This window comes from Pectinophora gossypiella, chromosome 17 (assembly GCF_024362695.1).
Source record: "Pectinophora gossypiella chromosome 17, ilPecGoss1.1, whole genome shotgun sequence".
In the NCBI taxonomy this organism is placed as follows: Eukaryota; Metazoa; Arthropoda; class Insecta; order Lepidoptera; family Gelechiidae; genus Pectinophora; species Pectinophora gossypiella.
The window spans coordinates 145,972-157,324 of NC_065420.1; the positions used below are offsets into that span (position 1 = coordinate 145,972).

The window sequence follows — 11,353 nt, forward strand, 5'->3', positions numbered from 1 at the left end:
GTGGGAGGTGGCGGCGGCGTAGCAGCTCGGGCTGTAGGTACCCGCCGCGCACCCTCTGATCACCAATGAGGCAATTTATATTCTCGCGACAAATTTCAATGTACTCCCCTCGCTTCAATTGTACTCACTTGATTTGATCATGTTTAGCAAATAGATAAGAAATAGATAAGGAGGGATCACAATCGAAACTAAACGGTCATCCGATTTCAGGTCACGGTGTTTGATCATGTGAGAAGAGAGCAGAGCCAGTGGTTCTATGTAAAGGAAGTAATCGCTTGTATTGGGGAAGCATACCCGAATACCTATAATGAAATTATGTTCAGACGTGATTTGGGATCAGATGGCGTGACGTGTGCGAGTTTAATTTAATTATTAATTGCAAAGGCTGGTTATTACTTTTGCAGTTTATAATATTTTTATTGACGTGACTTATTGTAGATTCGTGATTTAATGTAGACGGCTGAGGGCTGTCACCCGGATCGGCTTGCCAAACATCTTGATGACATTGAGTTGCCGGCGAGACCGTCGCGTGTTATAACAGCCCTCTGAGAGGTAAGTACACTGTTGCAGTTCGCTCCGGATGTACCTCGAATCTGCATTTGCAAAACCACTTTCCCAAATAATGATTCACCTCTATTAGAAATCGAAGTCTATATTTATTAAATAAACACGAACTCTGAAACACTATGATACAAAGCCTCCGAGCGGCGCGCACGATCACGTGTCGAGCGTCGGGTTCCTTAAAAAATTCAAGTCGTCGTCGAGCTCCTTGTCGAAGAAGCAGTTGGAGGGCGGGCCGGTGTTGGCGAGGCAGCGGTGCTGGCGCAGCAGCAGGTACAGCAGCAGGTTGTACTCCGACGTCGCGTTCTGCACCATCTTCAGCGTCGACTCCAGCTGCTCCTGCTGCAGGTCCCACGCGCGCAGCCGCTCCACCGATGCGCCCAAGTACTGGTTCAGCTGCACAACCACACACTCTACTGTACCACTACACTATCCACTACCAACTGCTTACTTACGTTACTTGCCGTACCTTAACTATCCGCCTCTCCATGAGCTTCCTCTGTATCCACTCGCACAGGTAGGTCAGCAGGCCGAGCAGCAGCAGCGAAAAGGTGAGCACGAGGTCGAGGGTGGGGAAGTAGACGAGGTCGAGCGAGGGCCACGCGGGCAGCGGCGGCGGCGCGCGCAGCGGCGCGGGCGCGGCGGGCGCGGGCGCGGGCGGCCGCTCCTCCCGCAGCACGAACTCGGGCACGTAGTACTGCGCGGGCAGCAGCAGCAGAGTGACCAGCGCCGTCACCACCAGCCCGCCCGAGCACGCGCTCATGGGCATGGCGCGCGCACTCGCTCACAGCGCTCACTGGCGGCCGCGCGCACACTCGCACGCGCATCCTCCGCGCACGCTCGCTGCGCTCACTCGCAGCCCGCACTCGCGCGACCCACACACCATATGATACCCGCACTTATGATACCGTTTACACTAAAATATCTATTCTCTAAATATTTTTATCGAACTGTTTTCCTATCGTGTTGACTATTTTGATGACTAACGGTGACAGGCTGGATTTATTATTTTACAATTTAACGCTTTTCAGATGAGTTTCAGATAGAATTTGAATGACAGATTTGATTAGTCTTCATTTCAGAATAGAGTAAACTTGTATTGATGTATTTATGGCATATTTATGGCTTTGTTCTCTTGTACACGACCATAGAGCAACACGGACCCGGGCACCACCGGCGCAAACCGGAGACCACACTAGTTATAGACATACGTACAGGTACGGTCACGAGCACTAATATGTATCTATACACTTTGAGACCATGTCACATTAACTTTTTTGTCAAATTAAACTGTAAGTCTCATTAAATGTCAAATAATAATAAATAATTGATTTACTTATTACGGAAAATAAAGAGTTACATTGGTGTTAGTAGCAGTTAAAGTAAACTTAAAACAAAAACAGCTAGGATAAATAAATATAATAGTGCGACAGGGTTCTAAAGTGGGTACATGATATTACTCATGACTGTACCTACCTATCATCCTATATGCTAACCAAACCGGAGTCTGTCACACTTGTCCTCACCGGGAACCGAACCCAGGACCTCCGGGTCTTGAGCCGAAAGCTCGACCACTACTTATTTAAAATAAACCTCGGAAAGGCAACCAAATTCAAGCAAGATATTGATATCTTCCATAAAACACGTATTGGAAGCACGTTATCATAATAAATAAGACCCCAAAATCATATAAATAATAATATAAGTTTAGAAACTTAATAATCTCACGCCAAAGACCTTGTATACAAGGTCTTTGTTTCACGCCTATTTCTCAGCAGTCAGCACTCACGAACCTCCGTATGGCTATTGTGCCCTACATATATATCTTAAAGTCCTTCAGGTAGCTTGATGAGGGCAACATAAAAAACAGGCGATTTATAGAATCACGATATATTTATTTTATGGCACGAAAAAACTTACACCATTTTTCTAACATTGAGTTTTTCTTAACTAACCATAGACAATCCAAAAAACTATTATAGTATAAAAATATTTATGGTTGACTTGGTCATAAACATATTGGGCCAAAGACCTTGTATAGAATAGACGGAGCATATTTAAGACGAAAGAAAAACATAGGTTTTGTCTTTCGCACTCATGTGAGCCGTCATAAGTTAAAAAGAGATAAATATACTATCGTCGTAACGTCTTTTGTACTCGTGTAGCGGGTTTGTTATAGAAACGTACCTATAGTATATGTTTTTGTATCAGAACCACTAGTGCCGTTCCATGTCTTTATCGACATTATTATTGGCTAAATATTTCATGTTAGTCCAAGATCTAAAAAAATATACATTACAAATTGAATGATTAATTAAATACTGAAATAACGACCTAGTATCCATACCTGGGTGGGTAGAACCACAAGTAAATTAGTTAAAACGATACCTATTTGTACCCTGATAGAAAGATACCTAAGAAGAACCGTACGTTGCGGTGACAGATTCAGAACCACTTATTCAACGTAATTATCATGGACAAACTTGTTAAAGGTCAATTTATCATTTTTGAATCTATGTCATTTCGCAAGGTGTTATGGCCGAGGAGGTCGAGGACGGTCCATCTAGTCCACATATACTATAGTATCATTTTAATACGACATTGCGGCCACCCTTTGGTTGCTATAAATCACATACCTACCCTTTTATAAAAATTAAATACACGTTTTTCATTGACTTGACCGGAAATCGAATCGGCTCTCGATACAAGAAGTAGACGACCTTCTAGTATATTTCGGAGATTATCTCAATGCGATTAAAGAATAAAAGCAAATACTTCTTTATAAGATTTTTATTCAATATAGTTAGAATACAATGACTACGAAGCACTGAACAATTCCGACTTTTGGTGATAAAAAAAATATTTCCTCTTGTTCACTTTCTTTAGAAGTGTACAGTGTCGGCTCTGGTCGTTATAACTTTACCTGCAAGAATGGCACATATTAACGTGGAGCACACAAATACACAAGCATTGCATGTTTACACATTGCACATAGAAGGAATAATCACAGGTAATTACAAAAATAGTTATTCATACTAATTATTTATAGAAGGAATAATCACAGGTAATTACCAAAATAGTTATTCATACTAATTATTTTGTGCAATAGAGAATATTTGTATTGTATTGAAATATTTTTTCCATGCTAATGTAGGATACAAAAACGAAATAGCTGCAAATTTATCTATAAACTTATAACTAAACTTAAACTCACCTTATGTGAGATATGTGAGTGAATATTGTTGGTACTGCATCTCTATGTAATATTTTTGTTTGGTATCCTGCTCGATAGAAAGCAAGATACATCGAAATGTAATTAGCACAGGCTTAAATAAGGAGAAGGCGTCCTTCAGAAGAGAGAATTATCTCGTTTCATGGTCTGAATCTAATTGTTTCTTAATTTCTTGTTTCGTAAATTAGGATATTTAGGAAATCTGGAAAATACAATATCTTTATGTAATCTTCATCCAAATCGGAAACAGGTCGAAAAATAAATTAAACGTGAATAGAATAACGCAACATGTAGATGTTACATTCAAACATAATATTATGTTATCGATATCAAAGGACAACACTACTTATAATACTTTGGGTACATGATCTGTCAAAGCTGATTAACGTAAAATGTGAAATCAATTATTTGTACAAATGTGACGGCTTTGCTGAAAATATGCGTCTGCATCGTGTTTAGGGCTCAATAAACTTTACAAAAACCAGACCAGGTAATGTATTTCTTGTACACAAACATGTATTATGTGGTCGATAACTTACCCATGGTGAGACATTGTTTGATCGTTCTCCATTATAACACCCATTCTACTCTCACAACCAATAGCTACGCAAGCCATGGTTCATAATGAATAACTATTTCACAGATTGTTTATATAAAAAGTTAAAATAATGTCCCAAAACACCAAAAAACTAACGGCAGGTTTGGTATCCAGCTGACTACCACAACATCTCAAAACGGTAAACACTGACGTTCTAGACAGCGGTGTTTGTCTATGTTTGTTTCTTTTTTCCACAGAGATTGTTGCCATTGGGAAGAAAGAGAGCTGTGATAGTTTGATCGTCACTCTAAAATATTATCCGTCTATTCTATACAAGGTCTTTGTATTGGGCACAGCCACAAGATAGGTATAGTACCAGAAACATTTTTTAAATACAATGCTTAAACAATAAATTTAATTATAATCTATAGGTAATGGCGAAACTTTCATTACACTAGTTCTAACAATGAACCCCTTAGCTGTTTTTACATCTAAAGCTCTAACTAAGTTATCCCTCCCCGGTATGACATTTACAATTCGTCCAACAGGCCAACTTAACGGTGATATAGAATCAGACCTCAGTAGTACCATAGTACCTTTCTGCAAGTTTGGCTGTTGATTTTGCCATTTAGGACGGCTCTGTAACATAACTAAATATTGTTTATGCCACTGACGCCAAAACGTCTGTTGCATTTGCGTACACTGACGCCAAAAGCTAAGCTTTCCTACATTTACATCCATTAAATTTAATTCTGGATATGAGGTGAACGGAGCACCAGTGAGGAAGTGTGCAGGTGTAAGGTAAGTCATGTCATTACAGTCCCTTGACAAGGGCGTCAATGGGCGAGAATTTAAGATACTTTCAATTTGTACAAGCACCGTGTACAATTCCTCAAAAGTGAGTACCGCATTTCCAATTACACGTTTCATGTGGTATTTAACGCTTTTAACTCCTGCCTCCCACAGACCACCAAATACTGGGCTATAAGAAGGAATAAAATTGAATGTAATCCTTTCAGAGGTACCATATTCTAATACCTTGTTTTGGTGTCCTGTGGAATTCAGTAGATTATACAATTCCCTTAGTACATTATCTGCACCTTTGTAGTAACTTCCATTGTCACAATATACTTTCGTAGGCTTATTTCTACGACTTATAAATCTTTTAAAACATGACAAAAATGTATTAGTTGTCATATCCGACGCTAATTCAATGTGAATAGCTTTTGTAATAAAGCATATAAAAATCACTACATAGGCTTTTGTTATGACAGGATTTCTTATTCTAGTTTGCTTTACATTGAAAGGCCCGGCATAATCGGTGCCTACAATTTGGAATGGACGAGTAACGTTAACACGATCAAGCGGTAGAGATCCCATGAGTTGACTGGAAGATTCGGCCTTAAGTCTGAAACATATTACACATTTGTGTAGCACAGCCTTTATTTCTCTGTTAGCATTGATCAGCCAATATCGCTCGTACAAACTACTGAGAGTTAACCTTTGACCTGCATGCTTAAGCCTTATATGCTCATTGTAAATTATTAATTTAGTCAAAGTTGAAGATTTAGCCAGAATAATGGGGTGTTTCTGTTCAAATGACAGATTTGTGTTTTGTAAACGACCACCCACTCTAAGAAGTCCATACCCATCAATAAATGGACTTAAACTGCCTAAGGAAGATTTTAAATGAACTTTAGACTCAATATCCTTCAATTCTTTTTCAAAATGTTTACTTTGATCAATTTTTATTAAATCATGCAGAGCAAAAGTCATCTCATCAGGGCATAAATGACCTTGTTTCTTATTGACATTAGTCTTTTTACAATTAAATATGAACCGCTTAGTATAAGCCATAATACGGGTCATTTTATTCAAATTAGAATATTTATGGAGAAAATCATGAAAAGAATTATCTCTATGACAAACGTTACAAGAAGCTGAAGGCTTTTTTATTTCAGGTAATTCGCTTTCTGAAGTATTTACTTGTGATATGCAATGCACATAGTCAGCATTATGCAAGTACTGTGGACCATGAAACCACAATGGATGTTCCTTCAGCTGGTCTGGCTCAACACCACGTGATAGACAATCAGCTGGGTTTTCAGTTGTGCTTACATAGTGCCACTGAAAATTACTTGATAATTGTTTAATCTTATCTACCCTGTTAGCAACATAAACAGTGAGTTTCACAGGTTCAATTTCAATCCAAGACAAAACTATTTTGGAATCTAAATACAAATGTGTATTAATATTATTATATTTTAATGATAAAGTATCATATACTTTTCTTGTCAACATGGCTAATAGCAAAGCACTGTTGAGCTCAAGTCTAGGAATGGTTAAATTCTTGTCTTTAGGGTTAATACGAGACTTTGAACATAAAAGATTAACAATCACATTACCATCAAAGCCAATTACTCTTAAATATAGACAGCATCCATGAGCAATATTCGAGGCATCTGCATAACCGACAAGTTCCATTTTTACACAAGATTGTAAGTTAATATTCCTAGGCACAGAAATACAAGACATGCGCATTAAACCTTTTGTAAAGTCAATAAACTTTTTATTTAAATTATCAGGTAATACATCATCCCATTTTAAGTTTTCCGACCAGACTTGTTGCATCAAATATTTAGCCTGCACTAAGATAGGCCCTACTAGACCCAATGGATCGAAAAATTTACTGACAAAACTTAACATTTGCCGTTTTGTGTAGGTTTTTTGGCTCTGAACTACAGGGCATTGCATATTGAGAGTATCAGAGTCAACATTATAAGTCAAACCTAAAGTTTTTACATAAGAGTTTGTTTTATCAAAATTTTTATTATTTAACTGGTGAAGTTCAACAGGTATATCATCAATAAGATTACTATTATTAGAGCACCACTTGTGCAAAGAAAAGCTAGCTAATCCTAAAAGCTCTACAAGTTGCCTTTTTATCTCAAGAAGCTCAGAGAGATCATTAGATCCACACTGTATGTCATCAACATAGCTTAAATATTTGAGAACAAATGAAGCTAAAGGATATTGATCCTTATATCTATCAGCTAACTCGATTAGACAACGAGTAGCCAGAAAGGCAGAGCTTTTTAACCCGTAAGTTACAGTTTGCAGTTGCAAACACTGCAAGGGATCATGAGGTGATTCGCGCCAGAGAATATTTTGCAAGCAGCAATACTTATTATCCAACATTATTCCACGGTACATAGCTTTAATGTCACAAAGTAAAACAAATTTGAAAGTCCTAAACAGTGTTAAAATGTCAAAAAGATCATTTTGTACTACGGGCCCGTTCAACATGATATCATTTAAGCAAATATTTTTGTTAGTAAGCATGCTTGCGTCAAAGACAGCTCGAACAGGTGTAGTTTTACTATTAGGGTTTATAACAGGATGGTGGGGTAAATAATACACATTTCCAGCTTTAGAATCGTAGTTTGAAATGTCATAAAGTTTTGCATGTCCCTGTTGAATATATTCATTCATGAATTTATTGTACTGCTGATGCAAGTTCTCATCCCTAGAAAACCGTTTTTCCAGATTGTAAAATCTCTGCAGTGCACGCGAAAATGAGTCACCTAATTCAATATATTCTAATTCAAGTTTTAATGGAAGTGCCACATAAAACTTTTTATCAATAAGTTGTACAGAGTGCTGAAAACATTCCTCAGCTAATTGCTGTTCAGTTGTACCTTCTTTAAAATTATTAGGCACTTGTTCACATTCCCAGAATTTTGGGATGGTGTTATTGAGATCATCTAAATGATCATTTTGTAAATTACAATTATTATTAATACAAATATTAAGATTATCTGACTGATCATTTTGCAATTTGCAGTTATTAAACTTATCACAAATGTTATGATCATCTAGCAGATCATTTTGTAATTTAAGGTTATCATAAATGTTACCTTGAACTGTTACACAAAAGTTTGACGAGGATACCTGGCCTGCAGACACAGGCAGGCTGCCTGCGACAACATAACCGAAGCTCGTGTTAACCAGGAAGGGCCCCGTTGGTGTTAGCGGCAGCGACTCGCGTTGGAGAACCTGGAAAAATACGTCGGCTCCTAGAAGCAACAATATCTCCCCAGTTTTATTGAAGCTTTTGTCGGCAAGGCGGGCATGAGATGGTATATTGAATCCCTTTATGTCAAAACTCTGTTGTGGCAATTCACAAGTAATGTTTTTTGTTACAAGGCATGACACATTTAATTTAAAATCGTTTATAGACGAATAAACAGAAATATCTGCTTTTTTATGCATGATGTTAGTGCCTTGAATGACCCCAGTAATAATCTGGTTAGTTGGGGATATATTACAGTCAATTTTACTGGCTAACTTTTCAGAGACAAAAGACACTTGACTGCCTGTATCTAATAAAGCTCGTGCATGAATAAATTTCCCATTTTTGTCGATTAGACGTACCACTGCAGTAGGCAGCACCACGCCTCTCGCTTGGGAGGTGCTCGACATCACCACAGCACTATTATCGGTGTTAGTAGGCATTGTAGCAGCAGCATTGCTGGCCTCGGTCAGTTTAGTTTGCACCATGTGCAGAAGCGTGTTATGCCTGCCCTGGCATGCAGAGCATTTTATGCGCAGTGTACATTTCCCACGATGTGAATTAAGGCAAAGCACACACAGGTTGTTCTTCTTTATCAATTCACTCTTGTCTTTGTCAGAAGAGAGTTTAAATAAGGCACACTCATATAACTTATGTGATTTCTGACAGTACTTACATGAAGTCGAGGCTGCTACAAAGCTGGCAGACTTGCCAGGCTTACCACCTTTAGAAGTGCCTGCTGAGTCAGCTGCGGATGAGTACATTTTCTCACCGCTGGTATTCTCCATGGCAAGCGCTCGCTTTTCTAGAAATTCAAGAAACTCCTTTAGAGAAGGCACTTCCTTTTCATCCCTTTCCAAATGAAAACCCCTGTTAGAATAGGCATCAATTTTTCTGGACAAGATATTAACAAGCAGAGCGTCCCACTGGTCAACAGGCAAGTTTAAGTTCTTTAATGCTGCAATATGAAGGTTAACATTGGATATAAGAGACCTTATATTCTGTGCTGTGCATTTATTAAAGGCAGGTAAGTCGAGCAAGGTATTAATGTGATGGTTCACTATCATTGGCACGTTATTATATCTTTTATCTAGAAGATCTAATGCTGACAAATAGTTTTGGTCAGTCAGTGGCAGGTTTTTAATTAAATCAAGTGCTTCCCCTGCTAAAAATGTGGTCAAATAATATAACTTCTGACATAAACTTAAATTGGAATCCGCATGTATAACCGCCTTAAACATGTTGATGAAAGGAGTATAATCCACTACATTTTTTCCATCAAATGTTTTAATATTTATTTGCGGTAATTTTTTAAAATCGAAATTATTCGGTTTGGGCGGATCTGTAGCGCAATGTTTACGCGATTTTATTGCAAGATCGATCGAAGCAATAGAATTATAGTACTTACTTTCATACTCTTCCGGGTTTTCCTTGTCATCTGGATTAAGGAATAGAATTTCCTTGTTGTATTTCTCGTACTCCTTGAGTATCTCGACGAGTCGTGTACGTTTTTCCTGGAGCAATTCTAGTGATGCGGTGTCTAAACCCGACGCACAGAAACGTTCTATACGTGTAAGACATGACTTCACGTACCCGCGCTCACTTATAAGCCTTTTAAGCTTGTCGGAATCGTCCGGCAGCGTCATCTTGTATGTAAAAACCTATACAAAAGGACAAATGCAAGTACGTAAAAAAAATAATTTCCACGTTATGAATTGCAGGTAAATACTTAATGCAACAAGTCTTACGTACAGTGTCGTCGTATGCAGAAACCTTTTTACAACAATTTGCAGTTATTTTTATTACTAATACTTTAACTTTTACCATAAAAATTATAATTACACGAAAATGATAATGGCGGCGCACGCGTCCTTCACAAGTAGAAATAGTGGAAATGAAACAGCGCGACAATATGGCCGCGGCGTAAGCGCTTCGTGTCTTGTCGGCAATCGTCGGGAATCTTCGGAAACAACGGGATTGGTCGAACACCTGTCCGTTGTCTGTGACCCACCTTGAAAACGTTCCGATACACGTACCAAAAACCGGTAATGACTGCAACTGTAGTAAATTCTGCTAACTCCGGCAGGAAAAAAAATAGAAATTAAAAAAATGACAGGAAGTACGTCACGACGTTTTCTGTCTTCTTTTTTTTCCTTTTCTTACGAAGAAATGCACTCGATGCGTCGCAAAATGGCGGACGCTGTATGAAGAGTATGAAATGCCGCGGTCGAATATTACGCGAACACTTGACAGCAATTTCTTTCACGTTCGAATCCTCGTCGTGGCTTTCTTCTACAAATGGCTTCTCAAAGCCTTCACGCACGGTGTAATCTGGCCGCGACGTCGTATTTAAAGGTGTATTATAGATACACACGAACAGTCACAGCGAAGTTATTTATCCACCGGCGCACTTTTCACTTTTACAATTTTACGGATCGAAGGACCATTTTTATGTGCCCTACATATATATCTTAAAGTCCTTCAGGTAGCTTGATGAGGGCAACATAAAAAACAGGCGATTTATAGAATCACGATATATTTATTTTATGGCACGAAAAAACTTACACCATTTTTCTAACATTGAGTTTTTCTTAACTAACCATAGACAATCCAAAAAACTATTATAGTATAAAAATATTTATGGTTGACTTGGTCATAAACACTATAAAAAAAAGGTGTACCAGAATCTGATGGCAAATGGGGAAATACGATTTCTATAGTAAGCAACACTCGGGTAGTTGGATAAAAACGTCTTGATACTTTTTAATTTTTACCTATTGACGGCCAATATGGACGTAATATAATGTATACAACGGTTTTATGCTTCACTATAATATGTATATCACTATATATTATTTTGCTTATTTAGGTATTAGAATTAGAATGTTGTTCATATAAAGAAAAAAATACCTCAATTAGAAGTAGAAAATGATCCAAAAACTCCACCTGC

General features: G+C 38.2%; 2 protein-coding genes and 1 long non-coding RNA gene across 4 annotated transcripts; all 3 read right to left on the bottom strand.

The window, feature by feature from the left end:
* Window positions 1-717: 717 nt before the first annotated feature.
* LOC126374137 (uncharacterized) lies at window positions 718-1,330 on the bottom strand. The gene is made up of 2 exons (XM_050020590.1): window positions 1,031-1,330; window positions 718-957 (listed from the first exon to the last, which is right to left on the bottom strand). The coding sequence occupies exons 1-2, from the start codon at window positions 1,328-1,330 to the stop codon at window positions 718-720; spliced, it is 540 nt and encodes a 179-aa protein (XP_049876547.1).
* Window positions 1,331-3,336: 2,006 nt separating this feature from the next.
* On the bottom strand, window positions 3,337-4,444 carry LOC126374574 (uncharacterized). Its single transcript, XR_007567465.1, has 2 exons — window positions 3,776-4,444; window positions 3,337-3,484 (listed from the first exon to the last, which is right to left on the bottom strand). It is a non-coding gene; the product is annotated as an uncharacterized LOC126374574 (long non-coding RNA).
* Window positions 4,445-4,681: 237 nt separating this feature from the next.
* Window positions 4,682-11,058, bottom strand: LOC126374573 (uncharacterized). 2 transcript variants are annotated; one of them, XM_050021261.1, is made up of 5 exons: window positions 10,156-11,058; window positions 9,812-10,064; window positions 9,080-9,208; window positions 8,249-8,387; window positions 4,682-5,739 (listed from the first exon to the last, which is right to left on the bottom strand). In XM_050021261.1, exon 5 carries the CDS (start codon window positions 5,709-5,711, stop codon window positions 4,746-4,748), a length of 966 nt encoding a protein of 321 aa, XP_049877218.1. In that variant the 5' UTR covers window positions 5,712-5,739; window positions 8,249-8,387; window positions 9,080-9,208; window positions 9,812-10,064; window positions 10,156-11,058; the 3' UTR covers window positions 4,682-4,745. The 2 variants fall into 2 exon arrangements, with proteins under 2 accessions (XP_049877218.1, XP_049877219.1); XM_050021262.1 differs by lacking the exon at window positions 10,156-11,058 and having other exon boundaries at window positions 9,812-10,144.
* Window positions 11,059-11,353: the final 295 nt, after the last annotated feature.